The sequence below is a fragment of the Scyliorhinus torazame genome, chromosome 14, assembly GCF_047496885.1.
Source record: "Scyliorhinus torazame isolate Kashiwa2021f chromosome 14, sScyTor2.1, whole genome shotgun sequence".
Taxonomy (NCBI): Eukaryota; Metazoa; Chordata; class Chondrichthyes; order Carcharhiniformes; family Scyliorhinidae; genus Scyliorhinus; species Scyliorhinus torazame.
Window position 1 is genome coordinate 17,752,923 of NC_092720.1, and position 20,621 is coordinate 17,773,543.

General features: G+C 54.1%; 1 protein-coding gene across 4 annotated transcripts in view; it reads left to right on the forward strand.

The window, feature by feature from the left end:
* The window catches only part of sec62 (SEC62 homolog, preprotein translocation factor), a 103,210-nt gene that overhangs the window by 75,267 nt on the left and 7,322 nt on the right, over positions 1–20,621 (forward strand). For 3 of the 4 annotated variants that reach the window (XM_072473760.1, XM_072473762.1, XM_072473764.1), the window contains 3 exons: positions 3,452–3,512; positions 7,869–7,988; positions 16,776–17,240. In XM_072473760.1, coding sequence (XP_072329861.1) covers positions 3,452–3,512; positions 7,869–7,988; positions 16,776–17,240 — 646 coding nt within the window. Of the gene's footprint in view, positions 1–3,451; positions 3,513–7,868; positions 7,989–16,775; positions 19,806–20,621 lie in introns of those variants that run through there. The other variant, XM_072473761.1, reaches the window with a different exon arrangement.

Genomic DNA, 20,621 nt, shown 5'->3' on the forward strand with positions numbered 1-20,621 from the left:
TCAGAGTCTGCTTTTTCAAAGCACCTCCCTTTATCTCTCTCGTTCTCCTCGTTCCCTCTCGCTCGCTCTCGCTCTCTCTCTCGATCGCTCGCTCCCTCCACCCACCATCCCAGCACTCCGAGTCTGCTTTTTCAAATATTTATGTACCTCCCTTTATCTCTCTCTCTCTCGCTCTCTCTGTCTCTCGTTCTCTCGCTTGCTCTCTCTCGCTCTCTCTCTCTCGCGCGCACTCTCTCTCTCGCTTGCTCTCTCCCGCTCTCTCTCCCGCTCTCTCTCCCGCTCTCTCTCCCGCTCTCTCTCCCGCTCTCTCTCCCGCTCTCTCTCCCGCTCTCTCTCCCGCTCTCTCTCCCGCTCTCTCTCCCGCTCTCTCTCCCGCTCTCTCTCTCCCGCTCTCTCTCTCCCGCTCTCTCTCCCGCTCTCTCACTCGCGCTCTCACTCGCGCTCTCTCTCGCGCTCTCTCTCGCGCTCTCTCTCGCGCTCTCTCTCGCGCTCTCTCTCGCGCTCTCTCTCGCGCTCTCTCTCGCGCTCTCTCTCTCGCGCTCTCTCTCTCGCGCTCTCTCTCTCGCGCTCTCTCTCGCGCTCTCTCTCGCGCTCTCTCTCGCGCTCTCTCTCGCGCTCTCTCTCGCGCTCTCTCTCTCGCGCTCTCTCTCTCGCGCTCTCTCTCGCGCTCTCTCTCTCTCGCGCTCTCTCTCTCTCGCGCTCTCTCTCTCGCGCTCTCTCTCTCGCGCTCTCTCTCTCGCGCTCTCTCTCTCGCGCTCTCTCTCTCGCGCTCTCTCTCTCGCGCTCTCTCTCTCGCGCTCTCTCTCTCGCGCTCTCTCTCTCGCGCTCTCTCTCTCGCGCTCTCTCTCTCGCGCTCTCTCTCTCGCGCTCTCTCTCTCATGCTCTCGCACGTTCTCTCTCGTGCTCTCGCTCTCTCCTCTCCTCGCTCTCCTCGCTCGTTCTTGCTCTTGCTCTTGCTCTCGCTCTCGCCTCACCTCTTCTCGCTCTCCTCGCTCGCTCTTGCTCTTGCTCTTGCTCTTGCTCTCGCCTCACCTCTCCTCGCTCTTCTCGCTCGCTCTCGCTCTCGCTCACTCTCGCTCCCTCTCGCTCCCTCCCTCCACCCACCACATTAGCACTCCGAGTCTGCTTTTTCAAATATTATGCACCTCCCTTTCTCTCTCTCTCTCTCTCTCTCTCTCTCTCTCGTTCTCTCTCTCTCGCGCTCTGCTCGCTTTCGCTTTCTCCCTCCACCCACCATCCCAGCACTCCGAGTCTGCTTTTTCAAATATTTATGAACCTCCCTTTATCTCTCTCGCTCTCTCTCTCGCTCGCTCTTCTCTCTCTCTCGCGCTCACGCTCTCTCTCTCGCGCTCACGCTCTCTCTCGCGCTCACGCTGTCTCTCGCGTTCTCTCTCGCGCTCACGCTCTCTCTCGCGTTCTCTCTCGCGCTCACGCTCTCTCTCTCTCTCGCTCGCTCGCGCTCTCTCTCTCGCTCTCTCCCTCCACCCACCATCCTAGCGCTCCGAGTCTGCTTTTTCAAATATTTATGCACCTCCCTTTATATCTCTCTCTCTCTCTCTCTCGCTCGTTCTCTCTCGTGCTCTCTCGCGCTCTCTTGCTCGCTCTCTTGCTCGCTCTCTCTCGCGCTCTTTCTCACTCTCTTTCTCACTCTCTTTCTCGCTCTCTCCCTCGCGCTCTCCCTCGCGTCTCTCTCGCTCTCACCCTCCACCCACCATCCCAGCACTCCGAGTCTGCTTTTTCAAATATTTATGCACCTCTCTTTAAAAGATGCAGTCATCTCTATCTGACCCACACCCTGTAGTAATGCATTCTATGCTCCAACTTCCATCACCGAGAATTGTTTCTCTGAATGTCTCTCCTCGCCCTCTTTCTGACTTCACAATGTAAGCAGACGATTTAATCAGTTGCACTTTATAACGGAATGTTCAGCAGAGTTGTACCAAAGGCGACCATTGTATTATCTACCTGACAAAATGTAAAGTTCACCCTAAAATTACTCATCAATAAGGTCAGATTTATTTTCACTGAATTATCCTCACATTTCATTTTTCCTGGGTAGAGTTTTTTAAATAGTTTTCTTTAAAATTGAATTCAGTAAAATTTGCATGCATTCCTGAGTTGCTGTGTTTTATATTTTGAATAGGATTGTTCTTGCAATCAGCACACTCGGAGGAAGAGTTCTGTGTATTTTGATAGCAGAGACTGTCAGTGACAAAGACCCTTAGGAGCAGGATGAGGCCATTTAGCCCATTTGTTCTGCCATTCAGTGACACCATGGCTGATTTGTGACCTAACTCCATACAGCCCGAGCACCTTTGGTTAATAGAAATCTATCCAGTTGTAGATTTGAAATTGACAATCGACCCAGCATCAGACGAGAGTTCTGAATCTCTTCGCCGCCATCATCCCCCACCCAGTCGTTTAATTGTGATTGGATCTGTTCCATTTCCTGCTCCAACTTTCTCCAATCCCTCCCAAAGCTGGTGACTCCATGTTGAATTGCAGGTCAGCAGATACTCCCAGTTCTCCAGTCACCTCCAGTGATGGTCAGCATTTGTGTACCAACAGGTGCCGCAGCTAAGCCCCATCTCGTTCTCACCAACATTCGTATAGAGAGCTCACAACAATGATGGGCTGAATGGCATCCTGATTCACTTATTATTTTGATTTGATTTGATTGTTTTCTGCGGCAGAGGGAACGTACATAGTAAACAAAAAGAATAATCAACTGAGAACATTGATAAATGGTACATCGACAAACAGTGATTGGTTACAGTGCGGAACAAGGGGCCAAACAAAGCAAATACATGAGCAAGAGCAGCATAGGGCGTCGTGAATAGTGTTCTTAAAGGGAACAGATCAGTCCGAGGGGGGAGTCGTTGAGGAGTCTTGTAGCTGTGGGGAAGAAGCTGTTCCTATGTCTGGATGTGTGGGTCTTCAGACTTCTGTACCTTCTGCCTGATGGAAGGGTCTGGAAGAAGGCAATGCCTGGGTGGGAGGGGTTTCTGATGGATTGGCTAGGACTGAATACTCACCTCTCTTGTACCTCTGTCCACATACATCCCAGAATCGAGCCTGTCAGCTGCAGGAGTCCTATGCAAAATAATTTCGCACCAGTTCAGTTTCTGGCAAGTGTAGGCACTGAAGGAGTTTTACTTCACATTTAACATGGTAAACATGACACTGGAAAGGCAAAATATAACTTGTTCCATTCCTCCAGCAATGAGTGCAACAAAGTCGTTTGGAAAAAGGTTGTTATTAATCTGATCACCTATTATTTGCACCCACGGCTGGGATCAATAAATGTCACAGTTCAAAACAGAATGATCTGATTTTGAGGACATGTATCTCTGCTTCCAGAACATTTAACCTGTCGGTGCGGAAATTTGGGATTCTCTAATTTTATTGTTGGGAGCAATCCTCATTTTGCCAAATACTCTGACTTTTTCAGGTATACGTGTGGATCTACGATCCTGTTCATTTCAAGACATTTGCAATGGGACTGATATTAGGTAAATAGCACAACGATCAATCAAATAGCAACATTTCGTAACTGTGCCTCTTTGTGTGCATACCCTCCTCGTCCCTCCATCTACCCTCCTCGCCACTCCATCTACCCTCCCCGCCCCTCCATCTACCCTCCCCGCCCCTCCATCTACCCTCCCCGCCCCTCCATCTACCCTCCCCGCCCCTCCATCTACCCTCCCCGCCCCTCCATCTACCCTCCCCGCCCCTCCATCTACCCTCCCCGCCCCTCCATCTACCCTCCCCGCCCCTCCAGCTACCCTCCTCGCCCCTCCATCTACCCTCCCCGTCCTTCCATCTACCCTCCCCGCCCCTCCATCTACCCTCCCCGCCCCTCCATCTACCCTCCTCGCCCCTCCATCTACCCTCCTCGCCCCTCCATCTACCCTCCTCGCCCCTCCATCTACCCTCCTCGCCCCTCCATCTACCCTCCTCGCCCCTCCATCTACCCTCCCCGCCCCTCCATCTACCCTCCCCGCCCCTCCATCTACCCTCCCCGCCCCTCCATCTACCCTCCCCGCCCCTCCAGCTACCCTCCTCGCCCCTCCATCTACCCTCCCCGCCCTTCCATCTACCCTCCCCGCCCCTCCATCTACCCTCCTCGCCCCTCCATCTACCCTCCCCGCCCCTCCATCTACCCTCCCCGCCCCTCCATCTACCCTCCCCGCCCCTCCATCTACCCTCCCCGCCCCTCCATCTACCCTCCCCGCCCCTCCGTCTACCCTCCCCGCCCCTCCGTCTACCCTCCCCGCCCCTCCGTCTACCCTCCCCGCCCCTCCGTCTACCCTCCCCGCCCCTCCGTCTACCCTCCCCGCCCCTCCGTCTACCCTCCCCGCCCCTCCGTCTACCCTCCCCGCCCCTCCGTCTACCCCCCTCCGTCTACCCTCCCCGCCCCTCCGTCTACCCTCCCCGCCCCTCCGTCTACCCTCCCCGCCCCTCCGTCTACCCTCCCCGCCCCTCCGTCTACCCTCCCCGCCCCTCCGTCTACCCTCCCCGCCCCTCCGTCTACCCTCCCCGCCCCTCCGTCTACCCTCCCCGCCCCTCCGTCTACCCTCCCCGCCCCTCCGTCTACCCTCCCCGCCCCTCCGTCTACCCTCCCCGCCCCTCCGTCTACCCTCCCCGCCCCTCCGTCTACCCTCCCCGCCCCTCCGTCTACCCTCCCCGCCCCTCCGTCTACCCTCCCCGCCCCTCCGTCTACCCTCCCCGCCCCTCCGTCTACCCTCCCCGCCCCTCCGTCTACCCTCCCCGCCCCTCCGTCTACCCTCCCCGCCCCTCCGTCTACCCTCCCCGCCCCTCCGTCTACCCTCCCCGCCCCTCCGTCTACCCTCCCCGCCCCTCCGTCTACCCTCCCCGCCCCTCCGTCTACCCTCCCCGCCCCTCCGTCTACCCTCCCCGCCCCTCCGTCTACCCTCCCCGCCCCTCCGTCTACCCTCCCCGCCCCTCCGTCTACCCTCCCCGCCCCTCCGTCGACCCTCCCCGCCCCTCCGTCGACCCTCCCCGCCCCTCCGTCGACCCTCCCCGCCCCTCCGTCGACCCTCCCCGCCCCTCCGTCGACCAACCCCGCCCCTCCGTCTACTCTCCCCGCCCCTCCGCCTACCCTCCCCGCCCCTCAGCCTACCCTCCCCGCCCCTCAGCCTACCCTCCCTGCCCTTCCGCCTACCCTCCCCGCCCCTCCGCCTACACTCCCCGCCCCTCCGTCTACCCTCCCCGCCCCTCCGTCTACCCTCCCCGCCCCTCCGTCTACCCTCCCCGCCCCTCCGTCGACCCTCCCCGCCCCTCCGTCGACCCTCCCCGCCCCTCCGTCGACCCTCCCCGCCCCTCCGTCGACCCTCCCCGCCCCTCCGTCGACCCTCCCCGCCCCTCCGTCGACCCTCCCCGCCCCTCCGCCGACCCTCCCCGCCCCTCCGCCGACCCTCCCCGCCCCTCCGCCTACCCTCCCCGCCCCTCCGCCTACCCTCCCCGCCCCTCCGCCTACCCTCCCCGCCCCTCCGCCTACCCTCCCCGCCCCTCCGCCTACCCTCCCCGCCCCTCCGCCTACCCTCCCCGCCCCTCCGCCTACCCTCCCCGCCCCTCCGCCTACCCTCCCCGCCCCTCCGCCTACCCTCCCCGCCCCTCCGCCTACCCTCCCCGCCCCTCCGCCTACCCTCCCCGCCCCTCCGTCTACCCTCCCCGCCCCTCCGTCTACCCTCCCCGCCCCTCCGTCTACCCTCCCCGCCCCCTCCGTCTACCCTCCCCGCCCCCTCCGTCTACCCTCCCCGCCCCCTCCGTCTACCCTCCCCGCCCCCTCCGTCTACCCTCCCCGCCCCCTCCGTCTACCCTCCCCGCCCCCTCCGTCTACCCTCCCCGCCCCCTCCGTCTACCCTCCCCGCCCCCTCCGTCTACCCTCCCCGCCCCCTCCGTCTACCCTCCCCGCCCCCTCCGTCTACCCTCCCCGCCCCCTCCGTCTACCCTCCCCGCCCCCTCCGTCTACCCTCCCCGCCCCCTCCGTCTACCCTCCCCGCCCCCTCCGTCTACCCTCCCCGCCCCCTCCGTCTACCCTCCCCGCCCCCTCCGTCTACCCTCCCCGCCCCCTCCGTCTACCCTCCCCGCCCCCTCCGTCTACCCTCCCCGCCCCCTCCGTCTACCCTCCCCGCCCCCTCCGTCTACCCTCCCCGCCCCCTCCGTCTACCCTCCCCGCCCCCTCCGTCTACCCTCCCCGCCCCCTCCGTCTACCCTCCCCGCCCCCTCCGTCTACCCTCCCCGCCCCCTCCGTCTACCCTCCCCGCCCCCTCCGTCTACCCTCCCCGCCCCCTCCGTCTACCCTCCCCGCCCCCTCCGTCTACCCTCCCCGCCCCCTCCGTCTACCCTCCCCGCCCCCTCCGTCTACCCTCCCCGCCCCCTCCGTCTACCCTCCCCGCCCCCTCCGTCTACCCTCCCCGCCCCCTCCGTCTACCCTCCCCGCCCCCTCCGTCTACCCTCCCCGCCCCCTCCGTCTACCCTCCCCGCCCCCTCCGTCTACCGTCCCCGCCCCCTCCGTCTACCCTCCCCGCCCCCTCCGTCTACCCTCCCCGCCCCCTCCGTCTACCCTCCCACCCCCCCTCCGTCTACCCTCCCACCCCCCCTCCGTCTACCCTCCCACCCCCCCTCCGTCTACCCTCCCCGCCCCCTCCGTCTACCCTCCCCGCCCCCTCCGTCTACCCTCCCCGCCCCCTCCGTCTACCCTCCCCGCCCCCTCCGTCTACCCTCCCCGCCCCCTCCGTCTACCCTCCCCGCCCCCTCCGTCTACCCTCCCACCCCCCCTCCGTCTACCCTCCCACCCCCCCTCCGTCTACCCTCCCACCCCCCCTCCGTCTACCCTCCCACCCCCCCTCCGTCTACCCTCCCACCCCCCCTCCGTCTACCCTCCCACCCCCCCTCCGTCTACCCTCCCACCCCCCCTCCGTCTACCCTCCCACCCCCCCTCCGTCTACCCTCCCACCCCCCCTCCGTCTACCCTCCCACCCCCCCTCCGTCTACCCTCCCACCCCCCCTCCGTCTACCCTCCCACCCCCCCTCCGTCTACCCTCCCACCCCCCCTCCGTCTACCCTCCCACCCCCCCTCCGTCTACCCTCCCACCCCCCCTCCGTCTACCCTCCCACCCCCCCTCCGTCTACCCTCCCACCCCCCCTCCGTCTACCCTCCCACCCCCCCCTCCGTCTACCCTCCCACCCCCCCTCCGTCTACCCTCCCACCCCCCCCTCCGTCTACCCTCCCACCCCCCCCTCCGTCTACCCTCCCACCCCCCCCTCCGTCTACCCTCCCACCCCCCCCTCCGTCTACCCTCCCACCCCCCCCCCCGTCTACCCTCCCACCCCCCCCCTCCGTCTACCCTCCCACCCCCCCCTCCGTCTACCCTCCCACCCCCCCCTCCGTCTACCCTCCCACCCCCCCCTCCGTCTACCCTCCCACCCCCCCCTCCGTCTACCCTCCCACCCCCCCTCCGTCTACCCTCCCACCCCCCCTCCGTCTACCCTCCCACCCCCCCTCCGTCTACCCTCCCACCCCCCCTCCGTCTACCCTCCCAACCCCCCTCCGTCTACCCTCCCAACCCCCCTCTCCCCACTTGGTTCTCCACCCCCCTCGCCCCCACTTGGTTCTCCACCCCCCCTGGTTCTCCAAACCCCCCCCCTCCTTGCGCTCACCTGGTTCTACCCTGCCCCCCTCACCTGGTTCTCTTTCCCCCACCCCCTCGCCCCCAGCTGTCCCTCTCTGCCTCCTTCCTGCCACACCTCTCTTGCTCCTTTGCACCCCTTGCCTCTCTTCCCTTCATTCCTATTTCAGTAGCTGCCACTGACTAACATGTGTGTGTTTGATTCTTTAACAGTAATTGCAGTGATAGCTGCCACACTTTTCCCCCTGTGGCCTGCAGAAATGCGAGTAGGCGTTTACTATCTCAGTGTTGCAGCAGGCTGCTTCGTTGCCAGCATCCTCCTCCTCGCCGTAGGTGAGTAAGGGTTTGTGTTCAAAGATTTTGTACCTTAAAATAGCTGTTAATGGATTTGAAAGGTTATGGATGTATAGATTTCACTGTGTATGAAGAAAAACTGTCAAGATATTAAGGAAATCGAAGGAACATAAAGTTAATTCCATTCCTTCAGAAAGGTAATTTTGAAGCTAGGTCAAGGTGAAGAATCCCTCTACAGTCTTGCATGCCATGTCTCCGTATTCGCCTACCGCCCTCCCAAGATATCTTTACTTCTTCAACTCTGATCTCTGTCACCCGTAATTTTAATCACTGCACCATGAGGCAGTGTCTTCAGCTGCCTTGGCTCGAAGTTATGGAATTCCCTCCCTAAATATCTCAGCATTCCTTCCTCCTTTAAGACGCACATCCCTAATTGCTCTGAGTGGCTCGTTAGGCCTTTTCAAAGGGCAGTTACAAGTCAACCACATTGCTGTGGATCTGGAGTCACATGTAGGCCAGGCCAGACCAGGTAAGGATGGCAGATTTCCCTCCCTAAAGTACCTTTGTGAACCAGATGGGTTTTTACAACAATCAACAATAGTTTTGATGCGTCACTTTTAATTCCAGATTTTTATTTAATTCAAATTTCCACATCTTCCATGGTGGACTCGAACCCAGGTCCTCGGAGTCTCTGCATTACTAGTCCAGTGACAATACCACGACACCATCGACTCAGTTTCAGATTTTGTTTTAAAAGTCGTCACCTGAGGTCATTTAAATACATTAAAGGTGTTACACCAATGCGATTTGTTCTTGTTCTCTCCAATCCTTTGCTGCTCAAGCTTTGTGTTGCACTTATCCATGTTGCCCTCATATCTTGATCTGCCCACTCCCCTACTGCCAGGACACCTACTTCTATCCAACCTGGTAATAGGCCTTATTGAATCCATGCTGCCTCAGTGTACCTGTTGCTGTTACCCTGGCATCTTACCATTTCAGCTTTGCTGCTGACCTGCAGGGATGGTATTGTCAATGGATAGCCAGAGTCCAAGGTTGAACAGAGGACTTGTCAGAACCATACATATTCTGGACGAATGCAATTGTACAGAACTTTCCATCAGGAAATTAAATAGGTACGGTAAAGCAAGCACGCAGGACAAGCTATTTACTTAAACAGCAAAGAGTCTGTTTAAACCGGGTCTCTGAACTACAGCAAGGTCTCCTGATAAAATCAGTGTTTTTCCTCCAGTAGAATTCAGTGAGTGGGATAGTTAAAACAGCAACTGTGGGGGATTTACCCCCTCTTATCGTCATTCTGGCTGGAATTTGTAGTGTTCGTGTATGCAGCCTTTGTTACAAAGCTAACTCCTCAGCGAGACATCTCTTCCAACTATACAGCAAAATTTATCTAGGCCCAAGGCCCGTGATTATCGCTTGCAGGATATGCAATGGCAGATTTGGTTGCAAATTTCCATTTTAATCCAGTGTGAGTTTTGTGTTAAAGAGGTTTGGGAACTGGTTTTGAAGGTCTGCCCCGATTAATTTCACTTGGGCCTCGATGAGAATTAGTGAGAACACCTCGCTTTGACACTAGAGTTTCAGGGCAAAGATTGCAGGTGGTACCTGAGGCATTTGATATTTACAAAAGCTGTGCCCCGGACGTCCACATCAGGATAAATTGGTTCAGGCTTTTAGATTTTACAAAATTATTATTTTGGCTCAATCTTAAAACGAAGGGAACAGAATTGCAGGTCTGCGGAGAAAAGGCGAGGGAGTGGAACTAGGTGGGACGTTCTTGAAGAGTGCTGGGAGATAATGGGGCGAATGGCCGTCTTCTGTACTGGGATCATTCTGTGATCCTATAACTGTTTGACTTTCGCTCATGGTTCTAAACGCCACAACAGGTAAAGCTGGTAATCTCACTTTTTGAAAATGTTGAAATCGGGTTGAGTTAGTTGACCGCAACATGTTGAGAAGAGTATTAGAACTGTGGGTTACCATTGCAGTTCACACAGTAGGAAATTGTAGTCTAACGCTGTCGTCCTCTGGTCAGACCACATCTTATAAACAGTTGTATATATACACATCACATTTTTCTCGCCTGCGCTAATTTCCTTTATTATACAGAGGTTTTGTTTGTCCTTCGTTTAACTGACCCTACGTGCCTTTCATTGCCCTCTGGATCGGTCTATGGTTCATCCCCCTTCCTCCCCCCCCCCCCCCCCCCCCCCGGCTTCAGCTGTGCTTTTATTTTATTTTCCGGACAGCGTGGAATCATCTCTCGTTGTTTCCCTGCCTTCCATCCGCCTCTTCCCCCCCCCCCCCCCGGGTTGTGCAGTCTTTTGGTAACTCATCTATCTTGGTGTTTTAATTTTTTTTTAAATCTTATTAGGTTACTCCTCATTGTTGGCCTCGAACAGGTTTTGGAACAGACCGATAAACTGCCCCCCAAGTATCCAGGAAGCCTTCCTCTGACCCTCGGGTGGCGTACTTAATCTTCTCCAGTTGGAGAAATTCCGAAAGGTCAGCGAGCCAGTCTGCAGCTGTGGATGGTGCTGCCGATCGCCAGCCGAGCAGGATTCTCCGGCGTGCGATTAGGGAAGCGAAAGCAAGGGCGTTGGCCCCCTTCCCCATGTGTAGCTCTGGCTGCTCCGATACCCCGAAGATTGCCACTATTGGGCATGGCTTCACCCTCACCCCCACAACCTTGGACAGTGCCTCGGAGAAGGCTGTCCAGAACCCAGCAAGCTTGGGGCAAGCCCAAAACATGTGGGTGTGGTTGGCTGGGCCCCTCTGGCACTTTGAGCTGCATTAGGCTTAGCCTTGCGCAGGAGGAGGTGAAGTTCACCCTGCTCAGTGCTTCGCTCCAGAGTCCCCATCCTACCTCTGACCCCAGTTCGTCCTCCCATTTTTGTCTGATCTTGTCCCGTGGAGTCTGGGCTCTGTCCAGTAGCTGCCCGTATATTTTCCCACATAGTCCCCCCTTCCTGTTGCTTGTGCCTATCAGGTCCTCTAGTAGTGTGGTTTCTGGGGCTCCAGGGTACCCCACTGTCTCTTTGCGGAGGAAGTGTTTTATTTGGAGGTGTCTCATTTCCTGTCCTTTTGCAAGCCTCCACTTCGTCAGTTCGTCTAGTGTCGCCAGTCTGTGCCCTACGTAGAAGTCCCCGACCGTCAATGTGCCCCCGTCCCGCCTCCATCTTTTGAAGGTGGTATCTAGCATGGCTGGGGGGAATCTGTGATTGCCGCAGATGGGGGCCATGGGGGACATTTTAGTTATCCCGAAGTGTTGTCTGAGCTGGGTCCATGTTCTCAGCTACCACTGGGCTTGTTGTGTATCTTGTTGAGGGGGATGAGAGTGCCAGGGCCCAGAAGGTCGTTCCTTTACAGGATGCCTCCTCCATTTGTACCCAATCTGTGTTGGGTTCTTGTACCCATCCCCTCACTCTTTCTGCTGTTGCTGCCCAGTGGTAGTATTGTAGGTTTGGTAAGGCCAACCCCCCTTTGATTTTCCTTCTTTGCAGTGTCTGTTTTGGGATTCTCAGGTTCTCCCCCCCCCCCCCCCCCCCCCCCCCACACACACACACACACACACACACACACACAACGCCATGATTAGACTGTCTACATTTTGGAAAAAGGCTTTGGGGATGAAGATCGGAATGGATCTAAACAGGACGAGGAACCTTGGCAGTACGTTCATCTTGATCGTCTGCACTCTTCCCCTCCAGGGAGAGTGGGAGTGAGCCCCACCTCTGAAGGTCTCTTCTTACTTCCTCCACCAGGCTGGTCAGGTTCCACTTGTGGATCAGTGACCAGTCTCTGGCTATCTGGATCCCCAGGTAGCGGAATCTATTCTGGGCTGTTTTGAACGGGAGCCCCTCCAGCTCTCTCCCTCCCCCGTTTGGGTTCACTGGGAATGCCTCGCTTTTGCCCAGGTTAAGTTTGTAGCCCGAGAAGGTTCCAAACTCTTTCAGCATTTGCAGTATTGCCTTCAGTCTCTCCTGTGGCTTTGAGACATAGAAGAGCAGGTCATCTGCATAGAGTGAGACTCTGTGCTCTGTCTCCTCTCCGGATTCCCTTCCAGCTTTTCGTGTCCCGCAGGGCTATCGCCAGGGGTTTGATGGCTAGCGCGAACAAGAGTGGGGACAGGGGGCAGCCCTGTCTTGTTCCTCTCTGCAGCTGGAAGTATTTAGAGCTGGTGGTGTTAGTTCGGACGCTCGCTTTGGGAGCGTTGTACAGGAGCCTCACCCAGGCGGTGAACCCCGCTCCTAGCCCAAACCGTTCTAGTACCTCGAGGAGGTATTTCCTGTCAAAGGCCTTTTCTGCGTCCAGGGAGATGATCACCTCTGGTGTTCTCTCCCCAGAGGGGGTCATTATTACATTCAGCAGCCGCCTGATGTTGGCTGTGAGCTGCCTACCCTTGACAAAGCCGGTTTGGTCCTCTGCGACCACCTCTGGTACCCAGCCTTTTGGCTAGGACTTTGCGAGTATTTTCGCATCCACGTTCAGCAGTGAAATGGGTCTGTATGATCCGCATTTCGTCAGGTGTTTATCTTTTTTGGGAATCAGTGAAATTGTGGCCTGCGCTAGCATTGGGGGCAGGGTGTCCCTTGCCAGTGAGTCCGCGAACATGTCCCTAAGGTGTGCGGCCAGGACTGGTGCACATTTGTTGTAGAAGTCCGCTGGGAACCCATCGGGTCCCGGTGCCTTCCCCGCCTGCATGGAGCTGATGCTCTCCTTGATTTCTCCCAGGTCTATTGGTGCTTCCAGCTCCGCCCGTCTGTCTTCCCCCACAACTGGTAGTTCCAGTCCGTCTAGGAACAGTTTCATCCCCACGTCCCCGTTGGGGGGCTTGGATGTGTACAGTCCCCGGTAGAAGGTCTCAAATGCCCGATTGACCTCCTTCGGTTCTGTTACCAGTCTGCCTCTGCTATCCTTTACCTGCGCTATTTCCCTTGTGGCTGCCTGTTTTCTCAGCTGGTGAGCCAATAGGCGGCCAGCCTTGTCTCCGTGTTCGTAGAAGGTACCCCGTGACTGACGGAGCTGGTACACTGCTTTCCTAGTGGATAGCAGGTTAAAGTCCATTTGCAGCTTTTTCCTCTCCGCCAGCATCTCTACGGTCGGGGCCTCGGAGTATTTTCTGTTGACTTCCAGGATGGAGTCCACCAGTTGTTGCCTGGCCACCCTCTCTTCCCTATCTATGCTTGCCTTGTAGGCTATGATCTCTCCTCTAATCACGGCATTCAGTGCCTCACAGAACATGGAAGGTGATACCTCCCCGTTTTGGTTGTTACTCACGTAGTCGCCTATGGCCCGCGATGTTTTCTGACAGAAGGCCTTGTCGCCCAGGAGATCCGTGTCCAGCCTCCATGTGGGGCGCTGGGCACGGCCTGTCTCCAACCTCACATCCATATAGTGTGGAGCGTGGTCAGAGACAACGATCGCGGAGTACTCCGTTCCCGTGATCCCTGGAAGCACCGATTTCCCCACTACAAAGAAGTCGATACGGGTGTGTACTCGTGAAAAGTATGAAAATTCCTTCTCTCCCGGGTGCAGGAACCTCCATGGGTCCACCGCCCCCATCTGCTCCATAAATGCTTCTAGTTCCCTAGCCATGCCCGTCTTTTTCCCTGCTCTGGGGTTTGATCGGTCGGTCAGTGGGTCGTGTACACAGTTGAAGTCGCCCCCCCATGAGCAGTCGGTGTGTGTCAAGGTCAGGGATTTCTGCCATGGTCTTCTTTATGAATTCTGTGTCGTCCCAGTTGGGAGCGTACACATTTACCAGTACGACCGGTGCCCCTTCCAGGACACCGCTGACCATGACGTACCGTCCCCCTGGGTCCGTAACTGTCTTGGTTTCCGTAAACCTCGTCCTCTTACTAATTAATATTGCTACTCCCCTAACCCTCGTCCCGTAGCATGAATGGTATGTCTGTCCCACCCAGCCCTTCCTTACCAGCAGTCGGTCCTTCTCCCTCAGGTGCGTCTCTTGTAGGTAGATTATGTCTGCTTTTAGGCTTCTTAGGTGGGTGAGGACTCTGGATCTTTTGACCGGGCCATTGAGTCTCCTTACGTTCCAGGTAACAATCCTGGTGGGGGTTTTTTGACCCCCAGGTCCTGCGGGGTCACCCATATTTACCTGGTGGACACGCCCCTGCCCTCCGGGGTTTCCCTTCGTTAGGGGGCCGAACAAAATGGCCACGGTCACCGCTCTCACCATGAGGTCGGGCTCCGGGGTTTCCTTTTGTCCAGGGGGCACCCACCATGGCCGCCAGCTGTGTGTACGCCACGTGGCTGCGCCCCTGAACTCCAGGGTCTCCCTTCGTCCTGAAGCCCTCCTGAGTGGCTGTTTGTGGCACCATCTTGGTTCCTTGCCCTGCTCCATGCCTGCCGAGGCCAATGTTCGTGCTGCTTATCTATCTCACCCTTCCCTTTGCTTCTCTTTTGTTCTGCGCGCTCACCCCCGACTCCTCTCCCCCTCCCCCTTAGTCCCTGTTCCTCTGTTTCTCCCTCTCCCCAGAGAAGCGCGCCGCGGCCCTCCTTTCTTCCTGCCCTCCCGTGTTGGCCCTCCTCGCTAGCACGGTGGCCGCCCTCCCAGCACTTGACCTGCTGTGGCCCTGTTTTACCTTCCTTTTGCTAGCCCTTGTCTCGCCCTCCTGTCCGCCTTTCTCATCCTCGTTCACGTTGCTCCGCTCCCCCCCATTGCATTGAGAGATGGAACGAGCCCGGGAATGAGTTAGCACAGTCCCGCACAGTGCATCAAACACGTGTGCAGTTCGTGATCGTATTGTCTCTGCGGTCTGCCCGCTGCTCTTTGTTCCGATTCGTCCTTTCTTTTCCATCCCCGTCGCTTTCATGATGGCCATTGTGGCTGTCCCTCACCCAGTGTGTTCGCTCTAACGAACTCCTCCGCTGCCGCTGGGGTGTTAAAAAAACACCTCCTTCTCCTCAAATGTTACCCAGAGTTTGGCCGGGAATAGCATCCCAAATTTCACATTACTTTTGTAGAGTGTTGATTTGGCCCTATTGAATTCAGCCCTTCTTTTGGCCAGGTCCGCCCCAATGTCCTGGTACACCCTTATGGTCTTCCCTTCCCACATGCTCGCTTTCGTCTGCCAGGCCCACTTTAGGATTTTTTCCCTGTCTTGGAACCTGTGCAGCTTCACGATAATCGCTCTGGGTCTGGGTTGGAGCGACCTGTGCACCTTGTCGATTTCTGGGGGGTTTGGAAACTTCTCCCTTCCCACCAGCTTGCCCAGCATTTGGGTGACGTCGCCTTTTGGGTCTCTGCCCTCCATCCATTCTGGCAGACCCACTATTTTAACATTCTGCCGTCTGGACCTATTTTCCTGGTCCTCCATTTTCCCTCGTAGGCTCCCCTGGGTCGTTACCAGCCTTTTCACATCGGTTTCCTGAGTTACCATCCTGTCGCTCTGGTCCGAGGCGGCCCTCTACAACTCCTGAATAATTTTCTCCTGCATCTCCACTTTCCTTTCCAGGCCGTTGATGGTTCGCTCCATTTTTTCTGTTGTCTCCGCCAACATCTCCTTCACCATTGTGTGGAACTCCGTCCTGAGTGTCTCCCTCATGGCGTTTATCTCTGTTTTTATCTCCTCCTTTATGGCGTTTATTCCTGTTTTAAGCACGCTTCTTCATTCCTCCCCCTGGGTTGGGGGGGGAGGGGGGGTGGTCACCGCGTCCTGTTCCTGCTCCGCTGCTCGGCTGGCAAGCTTTTCCGCTTCCTGATTCGCCTGAACCTCCACCTCGCCCCGTGGGGTCGTCTGCCTGCGCGGCCGCAGCTCCTGCTTTTTTCCTTCGCCTTTGCTGCTGTTCCTTCTTACATCTCACCGTCTCCCCCCCAATTCATTATCTGGAGGCACATTTCTGTCTGTGCCTTTCTCTTTTTTTCCTGGGTTTTGGTGTGAAAAAGAAATTCTTTTTTTTTTTTGCTCCCCCCCCCCCCCCCAAACAAAAAAAAAACCCTCAAGGGTTTTTTTTCCCTCCTTTTAGTTTTTCTTTTTTTTTTTTTAAATTTGCAGGAGAGGAAAAAGGAAGGCTGAATTTAAAAATGTCTTATTTTATTCTTGTGATCCTCTCCGTGCTCCGACTTTCAGGCCGTTTCTGAGCGATCCCCGCTCCTCCTCCACGTGCAGCTCACCGGGACCAGGCTCTCCTTTTTTTTTTCTCTCTCCCTCTCCAGCTCCGTGGATCGGAGCTTTGGTCTGGTCAGACCACATCTTGAGTACTCCTAGTATCACTCAGCACAGCACAAGGACGTTTGGTAAATCAGGAACGTGAAAGAGCTATCCAATTAGTCCCACTCCCATAATATTTACCCTATCAAATCGCTTCAAAGTATAGAAGATAATTAAATCTGTTCTCCAGAAGACAAAAGTTTTTTGATGAGTCAGATACAAAGAAATGCCATATGTTTTTTTTGCTCCCGAAGCGACCCCAAACCCTCCCCCCAGCCTCAGCGCACTATGGGAGCATCCTCTGCACCTCCTATAACACCCACGCAGGACACCCCCGGCCTGATTGCACCAATGCACAAAATGGCACCTTGGCAGTGCCAGGCCGGCACCTAGGTGGCACTGACAGGGTGCCAGACCAGCAGTGCCAGAGTGTCACCTGCCCAAATGGCTTGCACCTGGGGGCTTCCGATCCCCTGGGAGACCCCCACGAGTACGGTTCCATCTGGTCCCCATTTCTGGAGGCCAGTACTGAACAGCACTCACCCAAGGTCTCAGATGCCGAAATGCCATATGTTTTGACTTGAGTTTTAATCTATCACATAACACGGTACCTATTTGATTCTCTTTACAGCTCGGTGCATTCTCTTCCTCTTAATCTGGCTCCTCACTGGTGGTCGACATCATTTCTGGTTCTTGCCGAATCTGACAGCTGACGTTGGCTTCATTGACTCCTTCAGACCCCTGTACACGCACGAGTACAAGGGGCCCAAATCAGACTCCAAGAAATCAGACGATGAGACCGATCCGCAGAAGCAAGTACAGCCTAGTGGCAATGAGGGGAAGGAGGCAGAAGAGGAAGAGACAAAAGCAGAAGCAACAGCGGCGGCTGCAGAGACGCCGGCAGCAGGAAATTCAGCCAGGGAGCGGCAGTCAGACACAGACAGTGACCGAAGGGATGACGACTGCTCCCAGCATAGCAGCGGCAATGGGAATGACTTTGAAATGATTACTAAGGAGGAACTGGACCAGCCTACAGATGAGGAAGAGGAAGAGGAGGAGGAGGAGGAGGAAGATGAAGAGACACAGCCATTACACAGTAAGTCGTAGAACAGGGACAATTCCATCTCCAGCAACCAAGCACGAGTAGCTGATGTTGAAAACAATTCCACATTGGGATGGAGACATGTGCCCGGACCACTGTGGATGCCGCAATGAGATATTGTGAAATGTTAAAACTGCCCGATAATCATAGCGTTTTAAAATTCCCTCATCCCAATCACAATGATCATAAGCCAAGATATTTTGGCAGAGAGTTAGAGGTACCCTGGAAAAGCTTGTTAGCGTTAGCATATTTCACATGCCGAGACAAGTTGTATTCCACACCATAGTGTGGGCGCCCATCACGATATTCCAAAAACGCATACAAAGCCCAATCAGTCCACTTTTGGTAAATCATGTCTGTGTTTATTCTTACTCAGCTGAATGTATCGAGAGACAACAGGTCTTAAATTGGTGCTGCTGTTTGCCATTGATTGAGGTGAATATTACTCAAGTGTGTTGAGGAGGTGAATATCACTGTGTGAGAGGCATCCTAGTCTCTTCTAACCTGAAACTCACGGCATTGGTGCAGAGATCATGTGCACTCGGAGCCTGAAGCTTTGGCACACTTCCTGCACGCTGGAAGCTGGTGCATAGTTAAGAGTCTTGCTACATTCAGGAAATTCACATTTAAACACCCAAAAGAATCCATTGAGGTTTGGAAAACGTACAGGTGAAAAGTAAAATAATTTTCACTGGTGATCAGCTGTTAGCAGGAAGCAGAACACTCTGCCCATTGCTGCAATGTTTGCGCAAGGTGGTAGCTTCTTACAAACCATTTATGGTAATTTGGTGGCTAGTAAAGCAGAAAGAAGCAATACAAAATAATTCTGTAAAATAGATTACGGCTATTTCCTGAGGTGCTGGAATCTGAAAACCATTAAAACATCAGAATCAAATACCAAATGCTTCACTCTTTACATGGCCATTAAAATTCACTTGTACATACATCACTTCTGCCAACTTTTGGGGTGAATGTCCATTTATAATCGTTTAACAATAAATGCTGATGCACAAAATAAAAGCAAAATACTGTGGATGCTGGAAATCGGAAATAAAAACAAAGGGCTGGAAATGCTCAGCAGGTCAGCCAGCATTTACTGAAAGAGAGACAGAGTTAATGTTTTGAGATACATTGGACTCAAAACAGTATCTCCCCATCTCTCTCCACTGATGCTGTCAGACCTGCTGAGTTTTTCCAGCACGTTCTGCTTTTATATTAAATGCAGATGTGTATTTTGTTGTGTAACCTTAGGTAATGGACAGAACAGGTTAAGTGTATGAAGGTACAGTATTCAATAGAGAACATTACTATAGGACTGATAATTGGGTGCCATTTTTTAATTCAGGAACATATGTACAAGAAAGTGAGTGTTTAGGAAGTTGACTTGTCAAGACTGCAGCTGCAATGCCTCTGCCCCTTCAAAGTTTAGGATTAGATATTACTCCAGGCCCTTGACCATAATAGCTGAGTGGGGATGAGAAAACTACGGCTGAGAGGTGCACATTCAGTTTCTAAGCTTCCTGAGCTGTGTAAAACATACCTTCTGGCAGTCATGCAGAGTAACTCTGAGGAGGACCTGTTCTCAGTATGAACATTAGTCTTACTGTAATCGTCACATTTCATTTAACTCTTGTACAAAATCCTTACAAACCAGAGCTATGCAGACTTTCCCACAGGTACCGCACAATCCATAGCCCCTTGATGGTTTGCAAAAACTAGAGATATTATGGCAGGTAAATGGAAAGCTTGCTGCAGTAGTAAACAGCATTGACATGTTGGTCCATATTTTGTAAAATTAGTCCTACTTTCAGAGGATATCAACTTTATCGACTTCCCATTAATGCGTAATGCAGCATTTTACAAGCCGCGGAAGTAGTTTTCCATCTCCTTCGCTCAAACAAACACACATTAGAAATATATTTAAATTGGAAAATGTTCAGTCAGTTTTGAGCCTTCCCTCATCATTAGACCTCTGCTGCATTATTGGTAGCTGATGGATAGAGTTAAATGTGGAATTTAATTGGTTTCCAGCATCTGCTCGCCGTGCAGTAATTAACTGAGCTCTGACATTTCACAGAGTAACCTGAGTGGACCACACAACTTTGTAGTTAACTGTTTAATTAAATTAATAGCACAGAAAAGAAATACTTTGTAGTGTAGAAATTTTCTATATTCATATGCTTTTCCTAATGAGATGATAAAAGCATTTTTTTTCTGTTATCATGTGTCTTTCTTGGAGAAAGATTTGCCAGCGTGCCAGTGGTTTTTCTGGTAGTATCTCAACCTGCTCTCAAATGGTATTTTGAGTATTTGTACATTGTATAGTGTAGCTACAGGCCAGTGCTATTTCGTGTATATTGCAGTGGAGAGAGAGAGAGATGGGGGGGGGGGGGAGAGGGGAAATGCTTGCTCCTTGCTCTTGTTCAAACCTGGTTATGTCCATATTTGGATTGATATATAATTTAAAAGACTTGTCTTTATGATTACTGGAACATTATTTAAACAATAACTGTTTTAGCTATTTGAAGAAGTAAATGCAATTTAAAAAAATGAAACATGTGTGTCTGTGTATTTCCTTTCAGTCTAATTCTGATAGCACAAATTAGGTAAAGTGACAACATTTCTAACCTTTTAAACAGTGGCATTGAGCAGAAAATGCCAGAACCCAGAAAGATTGTTCAGTGTTTTCATACATCAGAATTTTTTGAAAGATAATTTCAAAAGAACAGGGGACATCACATTTCCAGTGAGTTATGCTTTAAATATGCTGTCCAAAAGGGCACTGTAAGCTGTTTCAATAATTTGCAAAATCAATTTGGATAAAAGAGAACTTTGTAGGATCATGGGGGAATGAGCAAAGGGTGTATATCTAATTGGCTAGCTCAGTAAAAGAGCTGGCAGAGACACGATGGGTTGAATGATATCCTGTGTGTTGTAATAGGAGGGCACGGTAGCATAGTGGTTAGAACTGTTCCGTTTCACAGCACCAGGGACCCGGCTTGGGTCACTGTCTGCGGAGTCTGCACTTTCTCCCAGTGTCTGGGTGTGTTTCCTCCGGATGCTCTGGTTTCCTCTCTCAAGTCCTGAAAGATCTGCTTGTTAGGTGAATAAATATTCTGAATTCTCCCTCCGTGTACCCGAACAGGTGCTGGAGAGTGGCGACGAGGGGATTTTCACAGTAACTTCATTTGTAGGTTTCAATTATCATCACCTTTCCGTTCTTTGAAACTCTTATTACCGGTCCAGTTTCCCAAGTCTCTGTTGTACCTTTAAAACCTCTGATGCGTTTGACCAGTTTACTTAATGTTTTACCCAGGTGTCTTTATTTATGAGATAAACAAAGGACAAAACAGGTTCACAGTTTAACACAATTTT